Source organism: Neoarius graeffei, chromosome 10 (assembly GCF_027579695.1).
Source record: "Neoarius graeffei isolate fNeoGra1 chromosome 10, fNeoGra1.pri, whole genome shotgun sequence".
Lineage (NCBI taxonomy): Eukaryota > Metazoa > Chordata > Actinopteri > Siluriformes > Ariidae > Neoarius > Neoarius graeffei.
This window is the reverse complement of record NC_083578.1, coordinates 59,820,876-59,843,104: the sequence shown is the minus strand read 5'-3', so window position 1 is coordinate 59,843,104 and position 22,229 is coordinate 59,820,876. Positions and strand designations below refer to the sequence as shown.

Here is a 22,229-nt window from a genome sequence, read left to right as displayed (position 1 = left end):
CAAGCCCTGATGCTGCTCACAGCTTGGTGATGCTTGCAAGAGATGAGGCGAGTATAATTGATCAGCTGTATATATGCTATATTTACTGTATGGACATGGGATCAGAAAACTACTTTATTTATAAGCAGTAGCCACACATGTAGGGCTGGTTCGGGGCCAGTGCTGGTGCTGGTTCACAACTCGTTCAACTTGCGAGCCAGCCGAGAACCAGTTTGCTTTTCCATAGCTCGCGGTGCCAAGCGGAGCCACGTCATTACGTCGCTGTATACGTCAGTTACGGCGCTACGTTTACATAAACCTTGGTGCGAATATCAAAGCAAAAACAACACGGAAGAAGCAGCAGCAACAACAACAATTCAACAACAACAAACTTCGCGTTTGTACAGCTGCTGCTTCTCGTTACTTAAAAATGGCGATCTTTCACAGTCGTTATTGTTGTTGGTCTTAACAACTCCGCCCCCCCGCTGACGTAAGCGGTTCTTTCCTCTGGCCCAGCAGAGAGTTGGTGCTAGCCTGGAACCGGTTTTTCTGGCCCCAGAGCCAGTTCTTTGTCAGTGGAAACAGAAAACCCGGTTCCAAACTAAGCACTGGCCCCGAACCAGCCCTGGAACTGCTTTGGTGGAAAAGGGGCAATAGGGGACCTATTTTTACACTATACCACAGGATCCTACACCACAGTCGATCTGTGAGAAGGGTAGCTTATGGCCCTTTTCCATTACCCTTTTTCAGCTCACTTCAGCCCGACACGGCTCGCGTTTCTACTACCTTAGAGCAGCACGACTCAGCTCGCTTCAGCCCTGCTTAGCACCCAAAACTCGCACTGTTTTGGAGTAGGGCTGAAGCGAGCCAAACCGAGCCGAGTGGGGCTAGGGGCGTGAGCAGACACTCCCCTGTGCACTGATTGGTGAGGAGGAGTGTCCTCACATGCCCACACACGCCCCGCGAGCACGCTGGGATCTGTAAACACCAGTGTTTCCCCCAGCACTTTCCAGGCAAGGCGGCCGCCCTGGGTAACTCGACCGCCCGCCCTAGCAAGGTTCCAAGAAAAAAAAAAAAAAAAACGCGTCCAAAAAAAAAAAAAAAACCGAAGTGGTAATGCATTTCAGCGCAGGGACTGACAGCTAGACTAAACTGCGGCACCTAGTGGTTGGATATATTACTACGCCATATGTCCTCGAGGCCATATTTACAAACATTTTAATTTTAAATTCAACGGTTCAGCGGGAAAGTCGAGACGTTGCCATTATCGTCGGTGGAATAAGAAGGTAAGTTGTATTTGTAACTGCTCATCTAAACGGTGCATTTGCACTGTTACAGTGAAATTTAATTTTCATGTACTAATATAAGATAATATAATAATATAATTATATAGCCTAATGCTATATAATGTTCATGTGCTAATATAAGTAGGCCTAATATAAATGTATTAAGGTAGGCAATATAAATTATGGCTGTAGGCTACATTCGTGGGACCCTTCCGTTATTTTTGTTGGTCCACCCAGCGAGATTAAGGATGGCCTGCAAGGACAAGACTTGCAAGATGTGCCATAAGTAGCCTAGTAAATGTTGCACTCTATGTTGTTTCTAACCGTTTTTCCCTTATGTAAATGACCTGCACTTTTTGTTACTTTTTTCTTGCTGCTGTACTGAGAGCACTTTTATTGGCCAGGAAACCATTTTACCTCAGTTTTTGTAAGTAGTTGTGACATTTAATTTCAATAAATACCTATTTTACAGTTCTACACAGCTTTGTTATTATTGTAGTACTACTACCCCCCCGGACTATCTGTGCAACGTGTGACGCGTTACGGCCTGACAACCCCCCCCGGACCACTATCCGTGCCGCGCGTGATGCCCACCGAAGACTCACCACCTTGACTAAGCAATTTTCTGCGGGAAACACTGAACACCGCAAACCCGGAAGAAGAATAATTACGAATTACGAGAATTTCTGAAGCCTCATGCGCCTCGCCTCATCTATACGCTCTTGCCAGTATCTGTTGGCGTTGTCGGTGACAACAAGCCACAGCACCAAGACCAGCAACACTAACGACTCCATGTTTATTGTTTACTATCCGGGTCGTGAGACTACCGCTTAAAAGATCACTGATGTCACTGTTTGCGCCGCCTAACGACATCACGTGACGTCCACCCACTTTCGCTAACTCCACCCAATGTGTCCACCCACTTCCAGCCAGCACGGTTCAGCGCGGTTGTAGTCGAAATGCAACTCCAACAGCCCCACTCAGCTCGACTCAGCCCAAATCAGCCGTGTTGGTAGTGGAAAAGCGGCATTATTTACACTTGTCCATAGTGTATGGTTTTGACAGAGCCCCAGAAGGGACATTTGCGGGGGTGGGGGAGTACTTCTGCAAGATCTGGCAAACACTTGTACGTTTAGGTCAATGTACTTCCAGGTCAATTTGGCGACATGGAAATCATGATAGAAATCAGAATCATGGAGTTCACACACCAGGTTCAGAGAATTTTATTTTGAGATTGGCCTATGAATGTTATGTGGAATGTCACACAGTTTTTCATTTAAGTTTGGGTTGCTTCGGAAACATGGAAACACCCAAACGTCATTTATGCACCTACTTCACTTCTGAAATAGCGTGTCCACATATACATTATATTTTACACACACACACACCTAGTAACCATGTATAAAATTGTGTCTAATCTGAACACTTTTTGCCACAGGGTTTGTGAACTAAAATGTAAAAGAAAAGGACACTGATATCCAAATTGACATGCGCTTCTTGTTTATATGGCATTTTGCACTTTCCGAGCTCACAGAATGAACTATAATATAATACAATATATATATATATATATATATATATATATATATATATATGACAAAGAATGTAACTCAATGTGTTTGAAGACCAAACAGTCTTTAAAGGAACAGTCCACCGTACTTCCATAATGAAATATGCTCTTATCTGAATTGAGACGAGCTGCTCCGTACCTGTCCGAGCTTTGCGCGACGTCCCAGTCAGTCAGACGCAGTCAGACGCGCTGTCACTCCTGTTAGCAATGTTGCTAGGCTCAGCATGGCCAGTGGTATTTTTTGGGGCTGTAGTTAGATGCGACCAAACTCTTCCGCGTTTTTCCTGTTTACATAGGTTTATATGACCAGTGATATGAAACAAGTTCAGTTACACAAATTGAAACGTAGCGATTTTCTATGCTATGGAAAGTGCGCACTATAATGACAGGCGTACTAACACCTTCTGCGCGCTTCGGCAGCGCATTGATACGGAGCTCAGATATCAATGCGCTGCCGAAGCGCGCAGAAGGTGTTAGTACGCCTGTCATTATAGTGCGGACTTTCCATAGCATAGAAAATCGCTACGTTTCAATTTATGTAACTGAACTTGTTTCATATCACTGGTCATATAAACCTATGTAAACAGGAAAAACGCGGAAGAGTTTGGTCGCATCTAACTACAGCCCCAAAAAATACCATTGGCCATGCTGAGCCTAGCTACATTGCTAACAGGAGTGACAGCGCGTCTGACTGCGTCTGACTGACTGGGAGGTCGCGCAAAGCTCGGAGAGGTACGGAGCAGCTTGTCTCAATTCAGATAAGAGCACATTTCATTATGGAAGTACGGTGGACTGTTCCTTTAAGACACTGATATCTCGTGTGCAATGTGTACATCTTCCAAAGGTGGACAAAGTACCCAACTTCATTACTTAAGTCAAAGTACAGATCCCACTGGTCAAATGTTACTCCAATACAAGTGAAAGTTGTCCAGTCAAATTTTTACTTGAGTACTGAAGTACTTGCTTTTAAAAATACATTTTCTGTCAACGCATTGTTGTATTATTGCCACAATGCTTACAAAACCTAACGCCGTTACCAAAGACAGAAATGTGAATTCACAAAATGAACGCATGCTGTGCCATCATGGTGGTTTAACGTTAAGCTAGCTAGTCAGTGAAGCTCCACCTGACATGCTAGCAAACGCTTTTCAAACTCGAAATCATATTGGGCAGCTAATGCTACTAGAAAAGAAAGATTTCTACATTCTGTTTATTTGGCAAGATTATGCTAAAACCTATTTCTGAAAGGACTTCAGATAAGTTAACGTTATTCATGTTAGCATAACTCTGTTTTTACATGCTAACTAACAGTGTCCAAGTTAACTAGCTATGTGTTAACGTTAGCCATGGACAAGGCTACGGCAACTTGGCGGGAAAATCCATAGAAAGTCATTTGACTAACCAGACTGCATAGTTATTGCAATGTTATCGCTAGCTCTAAAAGCACAGACAGCTTCACTGCAAGCTTTCTCTTGGAATAAAACGTTTATATACCTCAACATGCTTCCGCAGGTCGGACAGCGAGTTTTTGTAGGCCATGATGTGGTTCGTTTTTGGCAAACAAAGCAAAGGTTTAAAACGAAATGAATCTTTATTTCTTTCAGAAAACTGAAACATGGGTTCAAGGTAAAGCCATGGGTGCGTGCATTTCCCAGAAGAACCGCCTCCTTCCGTTCTGCCATCAACTGATCGTGTTCAAATAATGCTGCTGAGAAATCACTGAACTTGATTTAATACAGTCTATGGATGTGACGTGACCCTAGTGATTACTGATGGACTGTCAGTGTCACCTGTGAAAAAACCAATCACATTTTAGAAAAGAAAAAACATCCACTTTCAAAGCTGCTTCATAGTAACGAGGACCTTGATCGAAATGTAGTGGAGTGAAAAGTACAATATTTGCCTTTCAAAATGTAGTGAAGTTAAAGTCATAAGTTTCCAAAAAAATAATACTCAAGTAAAGTACAGATACTCAAAAAGTGTACTTAAGTACAGTACTCAAGTAAACGTACTTCGTTACTGTCCACCTCTGATATTTTCAGACTTGAACGTGGATAGGTGAAACTTACTTCCATGAAGTTGGCACCTCATATGATGAGAATGTGAATAAAATTATTTGGATTCACTTATGCCTCATTTGTGCACGCAAAATAAAAATGTGTGCTTAAATAGTTTTACAGAACTTAAGCGTTAAATGTTTTAATGATGTTTTAATGACACAGCACCCCATTCATCATCATATGACCCATTTTTGCGCATTCTGGGACATACTGTACAGCTTGGACTTCAAAACAACCCATGCACATTAGCTACCCCTTAAATATGTCCACTTTTCAAATTTGTATACATTTTAGAATCTTCTTGGCAGCACGGTGGTGTAGTGGTTAGCGCTGTCGCCTCACAGTAAGAAGGTTCTGGGTTCGAGTCCAGTGGCCAACAAGGGCCTTTCTGTGCGGAGTTTGCATGTTCTCCCCGTGTCTGCATGGGTTTGCTCTGGTTTCCCCCAAAGACATGCAAGTTAGGCTAATTGGTGGCTCTAAACAGCCTCCAAGCATAACTACGTCATCACTTGTTTACTGCAATACATTGTGGGGGATAGCCAGGGTGAGGAGTTGAGCGATATGATGGATGTCAGATTAATTTTATGTAAGCAGGCATGCAAACTGGTCAGGGGTGAAAAAGGTGAGAAGGATGCACGGGGACACGGCACGCGCGCAAAAGTACATTTCGTAGTCTACGTTACAAAAAAAATTGCAACCAGTGACATCTTGAATTTAATACAGTACAAAATAACTTTCCATAAACATGTCTTAATAAGTTACTGTTGAGTGGCCGGTAAATTGTACCATTTATTTGTCAGTGGCCGGTAAAGTTTGATATTTTGTGAAGTTAATTTTCACCGCTGTGTACAACACAGTGGGCTATTTACAAAAAGGTATATATTACTGCCTGTGCTATCTAACAGACCTACCCCAGAGGACACACCTGGCCAATCCCTGTCTGTCAATTTTCTTAAAGACATCACCTATGTGAAATCAGGGGCGGATCTAGAAAAATATTTATGGGGTGGCAAGAGGGGGGCAGGAATTTTTGAGGGGTGGCAACGTATTACAGATATGTATATATACTGAATTTAATCACAGTTTGACGACAAATAGTATGTACACACTACAAAAGGGCACAGACTGCCATTTACAAACTCATACAGATAAACTTAATCTCATGCTTTTATTGTTCATGAAGAACACACATTCTCAGATGAGGTCTATACCGTTTCTGGACAGTTTTATACTGTATATGCAAAAGAACAGACACTAAAAAACAACAATAACAACACTGCTTCAAGTTCAGCATGATTTAAACCATTTACACCAGTGTCGCATTTTATAGTTTTTTTCCTCACGCTTTGTAAAGGCTCACCAGTGAGCAGAACATGAACTTGTCATGCCTACAACAGCTGAATGCGGCGATTTCCATGTTGCTCAGCAAAACGCTTCACAAATTTATCAAGATCTAATGCTTTTGTGCGCTTTGATTCAATGCTGAGTACAGCCAAACTTGATAGTCTCTTTTCTGTCATAGTCAACCGCAAATAAGTCTTTATGAGCCTGAGAGATGAAAAACTTTGTTCACAGGATGCTCACAGGCAAGACAACCGCTATTTTACACAACCTGAACAACTCAAAAAAAAACAACATCATCATCATCTTGGTATGGGTCCAAAAACAGTGAACTCCATGAGAGTGGTAGGACTCTCCTGTTCCCCCTTTTTTCTGTCTAGTACTCTCCTCGTCTGATGTAACTCATGTTTAAGATCCTCAATATTTGAATCATAAGCTTCAGCCAATAGCAATGTTTTCCTTCACAGACGGTGAATCAGTATTAACTTTTGTGGCCGACTTTACACAAAACTAATGTCAGACCTAGCTAACATTAGGCCAAAAAAAAAAAAAAAAAAAAAGTGTGTTTCAGGTAACATGAAATACTAAAATAAGGTCGGTAGGTAGGAAATTTTTTTTTCTTAATTTGTTTTATTTTGTTTGAAAAAATTAACACAAGTAAACATCTTACAAAATAGTATTTTGGCACAGAATCCTTTATACCACACATCATAATAAAATAAGTGTTTTAAATCTTTAAACGAATAAAAAAAATATCGCAAGAGTTCGAGTTATGATCTGCGGAAGCGTATTGCTGCCACACTCAAAAAAAAAAATTGGCTTAGACTCAAGTAATTACGTGAAAAGATATTGTTAACAGAGTTATCACGTTTTTACAATATATTTATCATGTAATAACAACACGTAATTTCATGATATTTTCATGTGATAATGTGAAAACACCTTATCAAGAAATAACGTGAAAATATGGTTTAACGTCCTAGGCTAGGCTACTTCCATTAAAAGCAGACGGCCTCGCCTACTGTAGAACTTGGGTCGAGCAAAAACACGGAGCAAAAACATGGCTGAATCCTGAATGACTTCTATTTATATAAATAGGGGACTACATAGGCGGCAAAATGTAGTGTTTTTCCCTGCCATGGAAGTGCACTTGTATACTGAAGAGGAAGCAATTTGCATTACAGCCAGGAGGGCTGATAGAAGTGGCAAAACATTTTACTTTTTATCGTTTCTTTCACAACTTGAATGCGTTGAAACAAAAAAATTATGACAAACTAACGCCACTTACACTAAAATATCGAGGGAAATTTGTAATAAAAACTTTACGGTCGGCAATTTCGACGCGGAAATTCTCGATCGGTCGGGTTACCGGAAACACACTTTTTTTTTGCCTTACATGTATAGTTAGCTAAATAACCTTCTCCAACCTGATTTTTATCCTCTCAAAATCAGCATCGCAACTATACTAGCACTGTTCATTCATTATAATTTCATTTTTTGATAGATAGTTAATCAGCTTTTACCCCTTTCCTCCCGTGTCTCCTTTCCTCGCGACTCCTGGCTCCCTCGCTTCGCGCCTCTCAATTTTCCAAAGCAACCAATCTCTGGCGTTATCTCTCTCGTGCTGCATTCGCCGCAGTCAGACATTGGAAATTCACGCACGTAAATGTCAAATTGGCCGTAATTTTTCTTTGAATTCGTCGCTGCCAACTGGGGTAGCAGCAGGGGTGGCAAGGCTTTCTTTTAGAGTGGCATATGCCACCCCGGTAGATCCGCCCATGGTTATTCACCCCCGAGCGCGCTGGAAACTGTTCCATTGGTATTCAGATTCAGTCGCGAGATGAGGTTGCCAGATCTCTCTATAAAAAGGTGACTTTGCGGTCTGAATCTGTGGAATATTCGTAAGCGAGGACTGGCAACCAGCAGTGGGTTGTGCACCAGCTGATCAGAACTCCAATGGAAAAGAAGTGTGTTAGTAACTGTTTATCTTGATTGGCTGTAACCTTGTAAGTGAAATGTTTGGCAACAATAGCGTTGTAGCCTGCCTACCCCCCCCAAAAAAAAACTCTTCGGATCTACACGATTCACACAAGTGACCTATTTTGGGACCAAAACGGCGAATTTCGCCGAAAGGTGAGGAGTTTGCATGTGTGGTAAGAGTGATGTGAACGGAACGATTTTGCCATGCTCCATTGTAGAAGACAGTGAAATTGGTGATTTAAAGAGGTGGAAAACATGTCGAGGGTTTACAGCAGGAAAATCTGAATCCAAATCAAGCTTGGTGAGAAGGTAAGAGTCTAGACCGAGTCTACCACACTGTACAACAACATCAAATGTCAGAATTTCTGAGGACGTATATTGCACCAGCTAAACTTTATTGAGAAAGCAAATCTACCTGAATATCGGGAATTGTATGTAGTCTCTCTGAAATTGGCTGTAATGTTTATAGTGTTCATGGCGAAGTTACGTTCATGTTAGGCCGACTGCCAGGTCCTGCGGCCAGGTATAGCAAAACTTTATCGGCCTAATCAACGAAAATGTGTGAACAAAAATAATTTGTCTCATCTCATATCATCTCTAGCCGCTTTATCCTTCTACAGGGTCGCAGGCAAGCTGGAGCCTATCCCAGCTGACTACGGGCGAAAGGCGGGGTACACCCTGGACAAGTCGCCAGGTCGTCACAGGGCTGACACATAGACACAGACAACCATTCACACTCACACCTACGGTCAATTTAGAGTCACCAGTTAACCTAACCTGCATGTCTTTGGACTGTGGGGGAAACCGGAGCACCCAGAGGAAACCCACACAGACATGGGAAGTAGAGCCCTGCACTCCCGCGGGAGTCCCGTGGGACTCGCGGGACCCGCCGCAAAGCAGTGCGGCATGGGACAAATTTTGAAAGCTCATTGTGGGCGCGGGCGGGAGCAGGAGTGCACATATGCGGGCGCGAGCGGACATATGCGGGCGGGAGCGGTGATAAGCTGCAGTCCCGCTAACTAAAAACGTGTTTAAAATAAAATTTATAAATTATTAATTTATGTCTATCATATATAATTTGTGCTGGATATTTTATTTGGCATTAATAAAAACATTTTAAGATGCCTAAGGTGGTGTTTACATTAGACCGTATCAGCGGATCATCAGATTAACGTTTTTAAAACGATTTGCGTGCACACAGCAACGCCAATACACGGATATGCTCGGCTCCGCAGGCATCCTGCGCTCCAAATCACTCCGCCCTGAACAGCGAGTGCCCTCTGGAGGGTGCGCGCTCCGGCCCTGTGCAGCTCACAGAGCGCGCGAGTGAAGTGCACAAGCAGTGATTTGGGACTGAGCCGCTGTGTGTGTGATCTCAGTGCATGTCGGGCATGCGCGTCACTTACCACTTGCAAGTGGAAGGATGGCAAGCCTAAAGACAATCATAACTACACAATGGGCAGTATTTGCATCAGTATTTGCAGTATTTTCATACTTTTATACTCTTTAATGAAAGGTGATACAAGGCGGAAGTCCGCGCCGTTTTTCAGCAGTCGCGTCACATGACCAACGCCAGCAAATCAGGAAGGTGGATGTCACAGTGACATTGTCTAATGACGATGCCAGCTAGAGCTCAGCACAGCGTATCCGCGTATCCTCAATGTTTACACAGCACCGGACCAGACACGATCTGGATTGAATACGTGGACCCTGGCGGATTCCCGTTTCCCGGCGTTTTAATGCAAACGGACAGTGCATCCGCGAAGAAAACGAGACAGATACGGTCTAATGTAAACTTGGCCTAAATTTGCAGAGAGAGTCAGATTGCCAGATTGAGTGAGGAATGGCATCTTAAATTTGCCATTGATCACCCTAACGGGAAATCCTTTGATCACTCTAATGACTCGCCGTTCACACTCAGCCTCCAGTGACCCACACTAACATGATGCCTCAATGACACCTTAGATGAGCTGGTCATCAGAATTCTGATTCTGATCCAGGAGAGGATAAATATCTCTCGTACGTTTCCGATTCCTTTCCTCTTCCTTGTTTGAGATCTCCGATCATGGCAGAAGAGCAGAGCTCCTCTACTGAAGCTCACAGTGCTTCAAAAGTAAGTGCTGCTTTAAAAAGAGGTACATTTACCGTTAAAAAGTCAAGAGTCCTGAAATCGGACATTTTAGTTAGAAATGCTTTACAAATGTAAACTGGGTTAGCCTAATGTTTTGTATGGCTGAACAATAAATATACCAAATTTCCACTTGGAATTACGTGCTCGCCTGTCTTTTTTTATTGTTTTTTTATTATTATTATTATTATTATTATTAGAGACACCGACGAAGGCAACAGCCGAAACTTTTGTCTCCTTCTGCTGCTAAAAACAACTGAAAAGAAATGTAACTAAAAGAATAAGTTCAAGAGTGCGATCCATCTCTCCTTTCACACTAATTATTCATAGGAAACGCACCACGGGAGAGCTCATACTTAAATGATTAGCCTACTTAAATAATTATTATTAGGTCTACATGCTGCTATTTCAACATTCCGAATTCAGAAACGAGGTAAATAATAACAAACGTGAACGTGAGCTGTAGATATTTATGCTCAAATCCACTCAAAGTAAGGGGCGGGGCACCATCACGCTGTGTCAAGACAAGAACTTTCCTGAGAAATAATGCGAACGTCTGCATCATGTGGGATTTGCAGGCAGGAGCGGGACAAAATATGGCAGGCGCGGGCGGGAGCGGGACTGAAAATCATAATTATTTGCGGGCGCGGGACTGAAAAATCATAATTCTTTGCGGGCGGGAGCGGGACTGCACAATGCGGGCACAGGACTGAAAAATCCGACCCGCGCAGACCTCTAATGGGGAGAACATGCCAACTCTGCACAGAAAGGCCCTCGCCAGCCACGGGGCTCGAACCCGGACCTTCTTGCTGTGAGGCGACAGCGCTAACCACTACACCACTGTGCCGCCTAAATAATTTGTATGCTAAATAACTTCATTCCTAATTTTGAAACATTTTACTACATCTAGTCAAATCTTAAGAAATAACCTATCTTGTAAGTCTAATCTGGATTTATTTGTTGAACATGGGTTGAATTTAATTTTTGGTGTATTTTAGAGTGAAAGACTTAAACAGCGGATTAAGTCGCTACGTATGTGACCCAGATGGTGACAAGTTAATAAATGCCGCTAGCGAGGTACACTGAACATTATACATACCTGAAGGAGAACCCTTGGTGGTTTGGGAGTTTCGGTCCGACAGGCTCGTTCGGCTGCCGAGTGCTTCAGCACGTTGAGAGGCAAAGGCCGAAGAATGCTTCTTTGTTTTACAGGCTTTGGAATATCGCTAGTTTCAGAGGATGAACCGTGTCGATTGTTATAATCATCTATAACCGAAGGCCATTCCTCAGACCATGGGAATACTGCTGGGCCACAGTTTAAGTACGTCTTTTTCCCACCAGAGAAATGTAAACTACAAACACTTTTCCATTTCAATTCAGTTCGAAGGTTTTCGTTGCGGATTAAACTTATCCATTTCTTTCTTCTCGACTGGCAGCTGATAAAAGCTCAGATTAGGTGTTCTCTTTCTTGTGGAGACACAGTAAGGGCCTCTGCATGCTCTTGCGACAAGGCTTTCGCAGATAGCTTTTCGCAGACAGTTGTAATTTATCGTTGAGCAGGGAGTAATAGGCGTGCGCGATGTTATTCACCGCCACAACGCAAGGGGGCGCGAAGTCGCGAAATCGCTAGGAGTAGTTGGTGGGTGTGGTTAGTGGAGTGTTTTATCCTCCGGTTACTTATAATGACTAGAACTGGAGTCGTATAGATGTACGTACTTCCTCACTTCCTCGATCAACTGCTCTTCGTGCTGCTCCATCTTCGCTCGTGTTTTTAAAAATGCCGGTCGTGAAAACAAACCAAACCGGGAAAGTAGGGAAGCGGAAGTGCGTGTACAGCGGATGTAGAGTGGACCAATCAGAGCCCTCTTGTCTGCGACGCTGTCTGCGAGGCTTCTGCGGTGGTCACAATTTTTGGGAGGTGCGCGCAGAGCGTCTGCGAAGGGGGGGGGGGGGATACGCAGATGCCATCTGCGACGCCATCTGCGAGGACTGGGTTGTCAGCATAAATTGGCCTTAAGGCACACAGCAATTCACTTTAGGCACGGTTAAAACCAGTTAGACAGAACAATGCAGTGTTTAACAACAATGAAAGTAAACAATATGGTGGCGCTGACCCCGGGTATCACCCATAATGCATTGCGGTAAACAAGCGATGACATAATTATGGGTTCGAGTCATTGACCGTAGGTGTGAATATGAGTGTGAATGATTGTGTCAGCCCTGCAATGATCTGGCGACTTGTCCAGAGTGTACCACGCCTCTCACCCATAGTCAGCTGGGATCGGCTCCAGCTTGCCCACGACCCTGCACAGGATAAGTGGTTACAAATAATGGCTGGATGGAGAGCCTTTTTTTTTTTAAATAACTACTTTTGTCTTTTTTTTTTTTTTAATTCTTCTATCTTCACTGTTCAAGCCCCGATCACCAAAGCAAATCCCTTGTATGTGAGAACAGACTTGGCAATAAACTTAATTCTGATTCATGCCCAAATGAATCCAAACATGTCTGAATTGTTTGTGCACACAAAATATACATATGTGCTTCCTGATTTCTGAAGTTATTCAGTGTTGTTTTCCTGATGCGTGAAATCACTCAGCACCCCATTAATGAAGCACGTGTTTATTTTGTGCATACAAAGGTGCACAAATGAATCAGACATGTTTGGAGTCATTTGGGTGTTAACGGGGTGCTAGATCATTAAAACATTTAACGGTTAATATTCTCTAAAATTGTTTGAGCACAAATTTTTATTTTGCCTGCACAAACATATCGAAATATTTTTATTTACTTTCTCATCATATGGTGCGCCAAGTTCACGGAGGTGTAAAACTTGCCCATTTTTGCCCAGGGCACCAAGAATTTAATGCTTGCCAATCTCCAAACATCAACCAAGCTATATTAATTTTCCAAAGCATTTACCATTCACACTGTTAATAGTGAAGTGCATAGCATATAGAGCAGCAGTTACAATTATCGACAGTCCATAATTAGACACCTTTTCAGATTTACCAATAAAAAACAATTTTACAAAAAAGGTGAGTTTCAGTTACAGCAATTATTGGTTAATTAATCAACCGGAAGCCCCCCCCCCTCGCCCTTTGACCTTGTCGTCCGATGACACAGCTCGTTACCCGAGATGGAATCTTTTTAGCATGATCAGCAATTTGATGAAAACCCGGATGTTATCATCACAGGTAAGCATGGTGGAAAGATCATGGACATGTTTTTACTGATCAAATTCACCAATATTTCCTGATCTCCTTGTTGAAACCTACTTTGTTTCTTACTCTTTCATTTGACAGTCGGCATTTTGTATCTAAACGCGCGTCTGAGAAGTCACGTGAGGTGTCGATAATAGTGATCACTTTCATCAGTGTCCACCATTATCGACACCCTGTGGAATTAAGTGGCATTTACAACTGTTATGGATCGATCTTTGTTGAAGTAGATGAAGTACTTAAAAAAAAAAAGTGCTGTGATTTATAATATTTTTTTCCTGATTCATAACAGAATGGAATGTTTATAGAGTATTTGGAATCCGACTGCAATAAATAGAATCAGACCAGAATTAAATTCCCAGCGTATAAAAAAAAAAAAAAATTACATGCTTGACATATTCAGATTTTTCTATTCCATTCAGAAAACATTTTTGCAGTTTGTTGTAAATATCTACCACATATTACAATATCAGTGGACCTTTTATATTTTGGTTTGAGGAATGACATGTGACCTTTGACCTGGATGTTCATGTGGTTACAATACCAATTCCCTGTTGAGATTTACTGATAAACTACAAAACTAGACATTAATACAAACAACAACGAATAAATAACAAAATGTGATCCATGAAAATACTTAGAAAGTGGGCCAAAAAGGTTTTCTGACAGGTTAAATATTATCAGTTCATTTGTTTATAAACATTAGAATTACTTCCTCATTTACGTAAACACCGACATATTTATATAAAAGATATTTGTACTCAGTATAAGTCTGTGTAAAACAAATTTTAAATAAAAACTAATGTTTTGTTAACTTAATACCACATACCGATTATTTTTTAGAAATAATCATCTGGGTGTCGATAATTGTGGAATGGGGTCGAGAACTGTGGACAAATGTGTCAATAATTTCGGAACGGTGTCATGTGATCTGATACGCCAAGTAATCGGAAATCATCTTTTCCCCCCTCCCAGTGTAAGTTTGAGTAACTATTCATGCACAATTTACGTACTGAAAGTCTTTTCTACTTCTGCAACAGCCAAGATCATTAAAGTGCATATCACGGGTAAATTCAGGAGCAAGATCGATGTAATTCTCCTATTTTATATTACACTTTGTTCAAATATCTGTAACATTCTGCATTCTCTGCAATTTTTTTTTACCTTGCGCAATACCAGAAAAATTCAGTTGAAATCAAGCCATTTGAGGCGAATTGGTCCGCCTCTGAAAAAACTTGGCATTTGGATTTCCCGGGAAACATTTATTTTTGTGATGTTGCGTGCGGGACGCCTCCCTCTGAATCCTACGTCAGCGCTGGTTTGTTTATGAGAAAACGACCTGGTGGTTTTCTGCAAATTTCTTCAACGTTATTGCGTAATTAAAATGGTTAACAGATGTATCGTAGGAGGGTGTAGCAACACCAATCTTGATGGGATTAGTACTCATCGTTTCCCAAAAGACCGGACAATGAGAGAGAAATGGGAGCGCTTGGTCTACACAGGCTGTGCACTGAAACCATGCAAAGCTCGCGCAGCCTACTGGCGCTTCCACAGGTGACGTCACGAATCTGGCTCCAGACTCCCTTGGGACTTTTCCAGACGCGTTTTGTTATTTTATTTTTTTCTGCTGTAGACAGATGGCCTTGTGCAAAATTACCCTTGTGGATGTGTGTAAAGGGACATACTTTCATTAAAAAAAAAACGAAGTTGGTCCAGAATATGTGCTTTAAGGTGTTGATAATTGTAGCCGCTGCTCTAATTTGTCTAGATGTAAAATAACCATAAAATTTCAGAAAAACTGAACAGGAAGAATCCAACTAATTTGAGCCATTTATGGCCTGCGGTTTTAAATTCCTCATGCCTGCAGCCAAATGGCAGCTGTGATGTGATGTGATGTGTGGCAGACAACACTCTCCCCATGCTCTGTTTTCAGACACCACAACTAATTAACACACTGAAAATAGTGTGCTATACAGTGACTGGAGCACAGTATCTATCAAACAAGACAATTTCACTGCAATTTGCAAAATGGTCTGAACTTGCACACTTTTCCTAGTTGAGAATGCCTCCATCAATCAAGCAAAGAGGTAGCACAAAAATCCCTGAACATCCACACCGGGTCATGTCCCTATCAGACATTGCTTTAGTCAGAGATGTTGGAAAATACCCACAAGCTGACTCGGTTTGCAAACAGAAATGAAATTAACACAACAACATGTGCATTTGTTCTTCTGATCATACAAGCAACATTCAGGTCAAATATTCACCCAGGGAGCCACTTGCAGGTCTGACATCCAGCTACAAACCCGAGCCCTCGGTCTGTCCACTGCCTCTCAGATTACCAAAACTAGCCTTGGAGAAAAGTACAGTCAAACACTACAATATGGCAAAAACAATCCAATACTCCAACTTTAAAGGCTTTTTTTTTTTTAAATGTTGCACATGGTAAAACAACCCTAACTGAAGGAAAAGGTATCTACATTTCGTTAAAGGGTTGTTTTACAATCAGGGTACGCAAGCTAAAAATCACATTTAACACTTATTATCTTCAATATCAAAAGGCTTGACTAAATAAACTTGGGTGTTTATTGTAGCCCTGTGATAGCTCTATTTACCATGCAAAAAAAAAAATTGGTGATAACGTTATTTTTGGTGAATGTATGGCAATGTGTGTCATATTTAGCAAAATTACTCGTGTCATTTAGAAAAAGTGCTTTTTTGACCACAGGTAGCTCCAAAAGGGATGCACTTAAAGGAACAGTCCACCGTACTTCCATAATGAAATATGCTCTTATCTGAATTGAGACGAGCTGCTCCGTACCTCTCCGAGCTTTGCGCGACCTCCCAGTCAGTCAGACGCAGTCAGACGCGCTGTCACTTCTGTTAGCAATGTAGCTAGGCTCAGCATGGCCAATGGTATTTTTTGGGGCTGTAGTTAGATGCGACCAAATTCTTCCGCGTTTTTCCTGTTTACATAGGTTTATATGACCAGTGATATGAAACAAGTTCAGTTACACAAATTGAAACGTAGCGATTTTCTATGCTATGGAAAGTCCGCACTATAATGACAGGCGTACTAACACCTTCTGCGCGCTTCGGCAGCGCATTGATACGGAGCTCAGATATCAACGCGCTGCCGAAGCGCGCAGAAGGTGTTAGTACGCCTGTCATTATAGTGCGGACTTTCCATAGCATAGAAAATCGCTACGTTTCAATTTGTGTAACTGAACTTGTTTCATATCACTGGTCATATAAACCTATGTAAACAGGAAAAACGCGGAAGAATTTGGTCGTATCTAACTACAGCCCCAAAAAATACCATTGGCCATGCTGAGCCTAGCTACATTGCTAACAGGAGTGACAGCGCGTCTGACTGCGTCTGACTGACTGGGAGGTCGCGCAAAGCTCGGAGAGGTACGGAGCAGCTCGTCTCAATTCAGATAAGAGCATATTTCATTATGGAAGTACGGTGGACTGTTCCTTTAAATCATTCTTTATACCATAAAACAAATATTTGGTTCCATATCATTGGAAACATAGTTAAGGTTTAATGTTGAATGCCAGTAAGTTTTCAGACTATTTTGATCAAATTATGTAATTGTGTCCAAAAAAAAAAAAAAAGTCCTCTCCGAGACAGCTAATTTTTCAATATAAAATAACATATCTAAAATGATTATTTTCATCCTAAAATGTGGTCAAGATATTGGGACATAAATATTAGAGACAACTAACACAAAGCTTACAGCCTTGTATTTAAAAGCACTATGGAAGTAGTGGATTCTGAATTGTCAAAAAAAAAAAAAAAGTCCTCTCCGAGAATCTCTTCATTTTTGACAAGGAGTCTTTGATAACATTTTTTGCTACTTTTCTTTATCTTATAGCAGATTACACAAAACTACCAGACACACATGTCAAAAAATTACCTGAAATCTATTCTTTAACTTGTCCTTCACTTAAACACTGGTACAAGAACCAGTTTGAATCAATTTGAATTTTGGACCCCTGTGACACAAACTTTGTACCCTGATTGTAAAACAACCCTAAACTTAACACTACGCTGATGAGTATAAACAAACAGACTGTTCAAGACAAAAAGACGCTAATAATATTACAACAACATGTCAAAACAAGCTTTAATAACCTGTAAGAGCAGCAGTCGGGATGGTATAAAGCATTTACAATGCCATGAAAAGACCCAGCCAGCTAGCAAAAAGATATTTTTAACTCCAATGTCCTTTTCCGCTCACATTTCAGTAGAATTTGACCAAACGGACCCGGTGTGAGGCGTCTCAGTGTCCTCGGAGGGAGATTACACGGAGCTCTTATTCCCGTTAGCATCAGCTGTTATTGTTCTCTGTGTGTGTTTATGTCAGACTCCCACCCGCTGCTTCCCCACAATTTCTCACCTTGACTTTGACTCGAACTACCCCCCTCTCCTCTTCCTCGGCCGACATGCTGGGGTAGTTCACTCTGAAAATCCCTTTCAGGAATTCCGAGCCTCCATCGAGCAAAGAAACTCAAAATTGGGTTAAATAACAGCCCGGATGCTGCGCGGTAGTCCAGCGGACCGCTGACAGATCCAGGAGAAAATCCTCAAAGAACCAAACGAAATGACCAGATTTCAAAATAAAAGCTGGTGCTCGAAAATAACGAGTTTAGAATCTTAATATTTAGCATCAAATATAAAACAAACGCCTATGTAACTGAGAACGAATCTTTTTTTTAAACCTCTGTTACAAATAGTTTTTTTTTTAAATTAAAACGCTGACCCTGTGTTACATTTCTTCACGCCTGGCTCTTTGTTTGTTCCCGCAGCCTTTGGCGTCAGCAGTACCGCTCCGTTTAACAGGATATGACGTCATGTGTATCTGACGTAATTTGATCGCTGCGGTCAAAAAAAAATATATCATCAATCAAATCATCATCACATTTCAAAGCAGTTTTATTCATTCCACTGGGAGTGGGCTTACAGCACCAGGACTGAAAACAATATAAGAATTTCACATTTGAAGGATTTCAATGAAACATTTTAAAATGATTATTTGACAAAGTTATTCATGCGTGTTGCTAGTTTTAGTTAAAAAGGTCAATTAACAGCCTGCACCAAAATTTGTTGACGTGAAAAAATATCAAATGCCAAAAGTAGCCTAATAATTCATAGTCTCAGTAAATCTTAACGCTGCACAACAAATTACCTTTTTTTCTGCATAAACATGACAATAGAAAGGATGGTCAAGGTAAGACCAAAAAAAGAAATCAAGTGAGAGAGGAATGAAAACGTACAGCTTATTTTATTGCCGTGACCCGGATTCGAACCGGGGTTGCTGCGGCCACAACGCAGAGTACTAACCACTATACGATCACGGCGAGCTACCTGCCATACAACTTACTCCTGCAGTGTGTGTGAAAGGGGAAGATGTAGGAACGCACGCTCTATATATATATATACACACACACATACGTATATAAAACATATAGATCACATTATTGTAGATGGATGGCCCTTGAGCTTAATAATAAAGACAGTATACCCTGAAAATAGCCGATGGTTGATTTAGATCGATAATATCAGAAATAGAATGGATGTTTTTCTGCTTCAACGTCGGCAACTTTCTGTGCCTAAACATAAGGCGCACATTCTGCGTGTCTGTGCGCGTCCATGTGAATGTCGGGAACGCGCAGGCAGCCAAGTGCGCGAAATTGAAGAAGGAAGGTACAGTGACGTCACGCAAGTTCACGCAGCAAAAGTATATACGTATTTGTAAGTGAAGCTGTGTGTCCTATACCACTAAACATTACTGAATTACCTCTGCAGATGGATGTCAGGAAACAGGGGCGCAGATAGGATTTTTGAACTGGGGGGGACTCAGCTGTCAGCAAATGATTCCATTTTATATATATATATATATATATATATATATATATATATATATATATATATATATATATATATATACACAACCGTTCAAAAGTTTGGGGTCACTTTGAAATGTCCTTATTTTTGAAAGAAAAGCACTGTTCTTTTCAATGAAGATCATTTTAAACCAATCAGAAATCCACTCTATACATTGCTAATGTGGTAAATGACTATTCTAGCTGCAAATGTCTGGTTTTTATAAAACTGACCTTCCTTTGAGCAGATTGAGTTTCTGGAGCATCACATTTGTGGGGTCGATTAAATGCTCAAAATGGCCGGAAAAAATGTCTTGACTATATTTTCTATTCATTTTACAACTTATGGTGGTAAATAAAAGTGTGACTTTTCATGGAAAACACAAAATTGTCTGGGTGACCCCAAACTTTTGAACGGTAGTGTGTATACATGTTATTTCACCTCCCTCACTGCCATCACCAGGAACTAGTGTTCCAACTGTTAACCATAGCGAGAGGCTGGGCTACGTGTGTGTGTGTGTGTGTGTAAAGTGTAAACCAGTGCATCCTGACTTTCTAACTATGCCTGTGTGTTGCGTGAGCGGCAGTCAGTCAACAACTCTTTGCAAAGTTTCCTTATGAAACAATATGCTCGCTGAAATTATGGCAGGGAACGCCAGATTAAACATTAAAACTGCCTTCTGAGCACTGTATCTACAGGCTACCACCGAGAGAAGGAGGCTACCAGAAAGGCTTCTCTACTCCGTACGATTTTACTTTCACTATGACATTACTTTGAACAGACTATCAAAAAATTGCAAGGTGATATGATAAAGTAAGGCACAGTTTACTTACAGTCGTTTTTTTTTCGGGCGGCACGGTGGTGTAGTGGTTAGCGCTGTCGCCTCACAGCAAGAAGGTCCTGGGTTCGAGCCCCGGGTCCGGCGAGGGCCCTTCTGTGTGGAGTTTGCATGTTTCCTCCGGGTGCTCCAGTTTCCCCCACAGTCCAAAGACATGCAGGTTAGGTTAACTGGTGACTCTAAAGTGAGTGTGAATGGTTGTCTGTGTCTATGTGTCAGCCCTGTGATGACCTGGCGACTTGTCCAGGGTGTACCCCGCCTTTCGCCCGTAGTCAGCTGGGATAGGCTCCAGCTTGCCTGCGACCCTGTAGAAGGATAAAGCGGCTAGAGATAATGAGATGAGACGATGCAATCGTTTTCTGCCTTTTGGCACCCTTCATCATGCCGTGTTGGGGTCCTGAACTAGGAGGCGCTGTCCCCAATATGCCTGTCAAACTTGTAACCATAGCAACCAAGCTCGAGCTCGCAACCCGTGCAGTCTGCGCAGTTGCAACTACGTCTGTACTGCTGTGCACCTCAATAAACCGAATGGTAATTAGTCTTTTGATTTTTCCGTGAGGTTTGCCTTATGCAAAGAAAGACAGCATAGACGTTTTTTCCTCCCTATAAGTGGGGGGGACCGAACGAGGTGAATTTAAATCTGGGTGGGACGAATCCCCCCCCGTCCCCCCCTCTATCTGCGCTCGTGTCAGGAAATTCTTCGTCCAAAACAGAGGCAGGGAGGGAAGCAGTAAGGAGGGATTGAGAATAAGGTGGAGGGAGGGCAGGTGATCGAGCTGTACGTTAACATGATCATCATTTAGTTATGCTCTGTCAGCTGGCAAAAGCGATGCTAGTTGTAGATGCAGTATGAATTTGATTTATGGCTGTCAACCTTCAGTAAGTTCAATGCATTGGATAGAGTAGTTAGTTACTTCTAATCTACACAAATCTACGGAAAAGACTTCTCATTTGCACCTTTACCTGCACTACCTCACTTTTTTTTTTACACACCATACACTGTTTCTTGTTGCTGCTGCCCTCCACGGAAAAGACTTCTCTATGGAACTACATATGTGACTGTGCACCTTACCTGAACTATCTCATAAGAACTGCCTTGGGCCCTGCAATATAACAACTTACCATATGCTGCTTCTGAATGCTGCTACCACATTATTATTTAACACATTATTCTACATAATGCTGCTACTGTGATAACCTCAACTGGACTGCCCTGGACTGTGCTGTACTGTACTGTACTGTACTGTGTGTCTTGTATACTAGTCTTGTTCTTGTTCTTATCTTCCTGTCTTTAGCCTAGATTATTTTTCTAAATGTTAAATGTTTCAATTTTTTTTAATCATTACTTTATTATTACTTATTGCTTGTTACACTGTTATTGGTCCTGTCTTGCGCCGTTTGATGTTTGTCTTGTTAATGTCAGTCCTATGTTTGTCTATGTCTTTACATGGGATAGAGAGAAACGTAATTTCAATTTCCTTGTATGACCTGTGCATATGAAGAAACTGACAATAAAGCTGACTTGAACTTGAACAATCCCACAGCACTTGAAAGTCAGTGGATGCTGACTAAGCTACAAAAGACTATGCAGTCTTGCCAGGGTGAAAAATCAATAACTACCATAAACCTTTGATATGGGTGTGGAGGGGGGAGCTGTGCCCGAGTAGAGCTTTATGTCTAGCAACGCCCCCTAGCGTTAACCCTGCCTAAATCGGAACACTAAAGGATTGTGAGGAAACGTGAAAGGAGCTCCAGAAAATCCCCACCATGACCCATAGAGGTCTCTGTAAAAAAAAAAAGTTAAAACGGGGAAGGGGAAAATGGGGATTGGTGGAGGAAAATGAAGAAAATAATTTAAGCAACAATAATTTTTTTCCATTTAAACATAGTGAGAAATTATGGGATAGTAAAAAATAATTACCTCTCGATACCACAT

General features: G+C 41.6%; 1 protein-coding gene and 1 non-coding gene across 2 annotated transcripts in view; both read right to left on the bottom strand.

Moving 5' to 3' along the window:
* Positions 1–18,143, bottom strand: part of tbc1d25 (TBC1 domain family, member 25) — a 32,480-nt gene extending 14,337 nt beyond the window's left edge. Inside the window, exon 1 of the mRNA XM_060931986.1 lies at positions 17,969–18,143. Within this exon, the coding sequence (XP_060787969.1) occupies positions 17,969–18,016 (48 nt within the window). The 5' untranslated portion in view covers positions 18,017–18,143. The remainder of the gene's footprint in view (positions 1–17,968) is intronic.
* Positions 18,144–18,857: 714 nt separating this feature from the next.
* trnah-gug (transfer RNA histidin (anticodon GUG)) lies at positions 18,858–18,929 on the bottom strand. Its single transcript has one exon. It is a non-coding gene; the product is annotated as a tRNA-His (tRNA).
* Between the last annotated feature and the right edge of the window lie 3,300 nt (positions 18,930–22,229).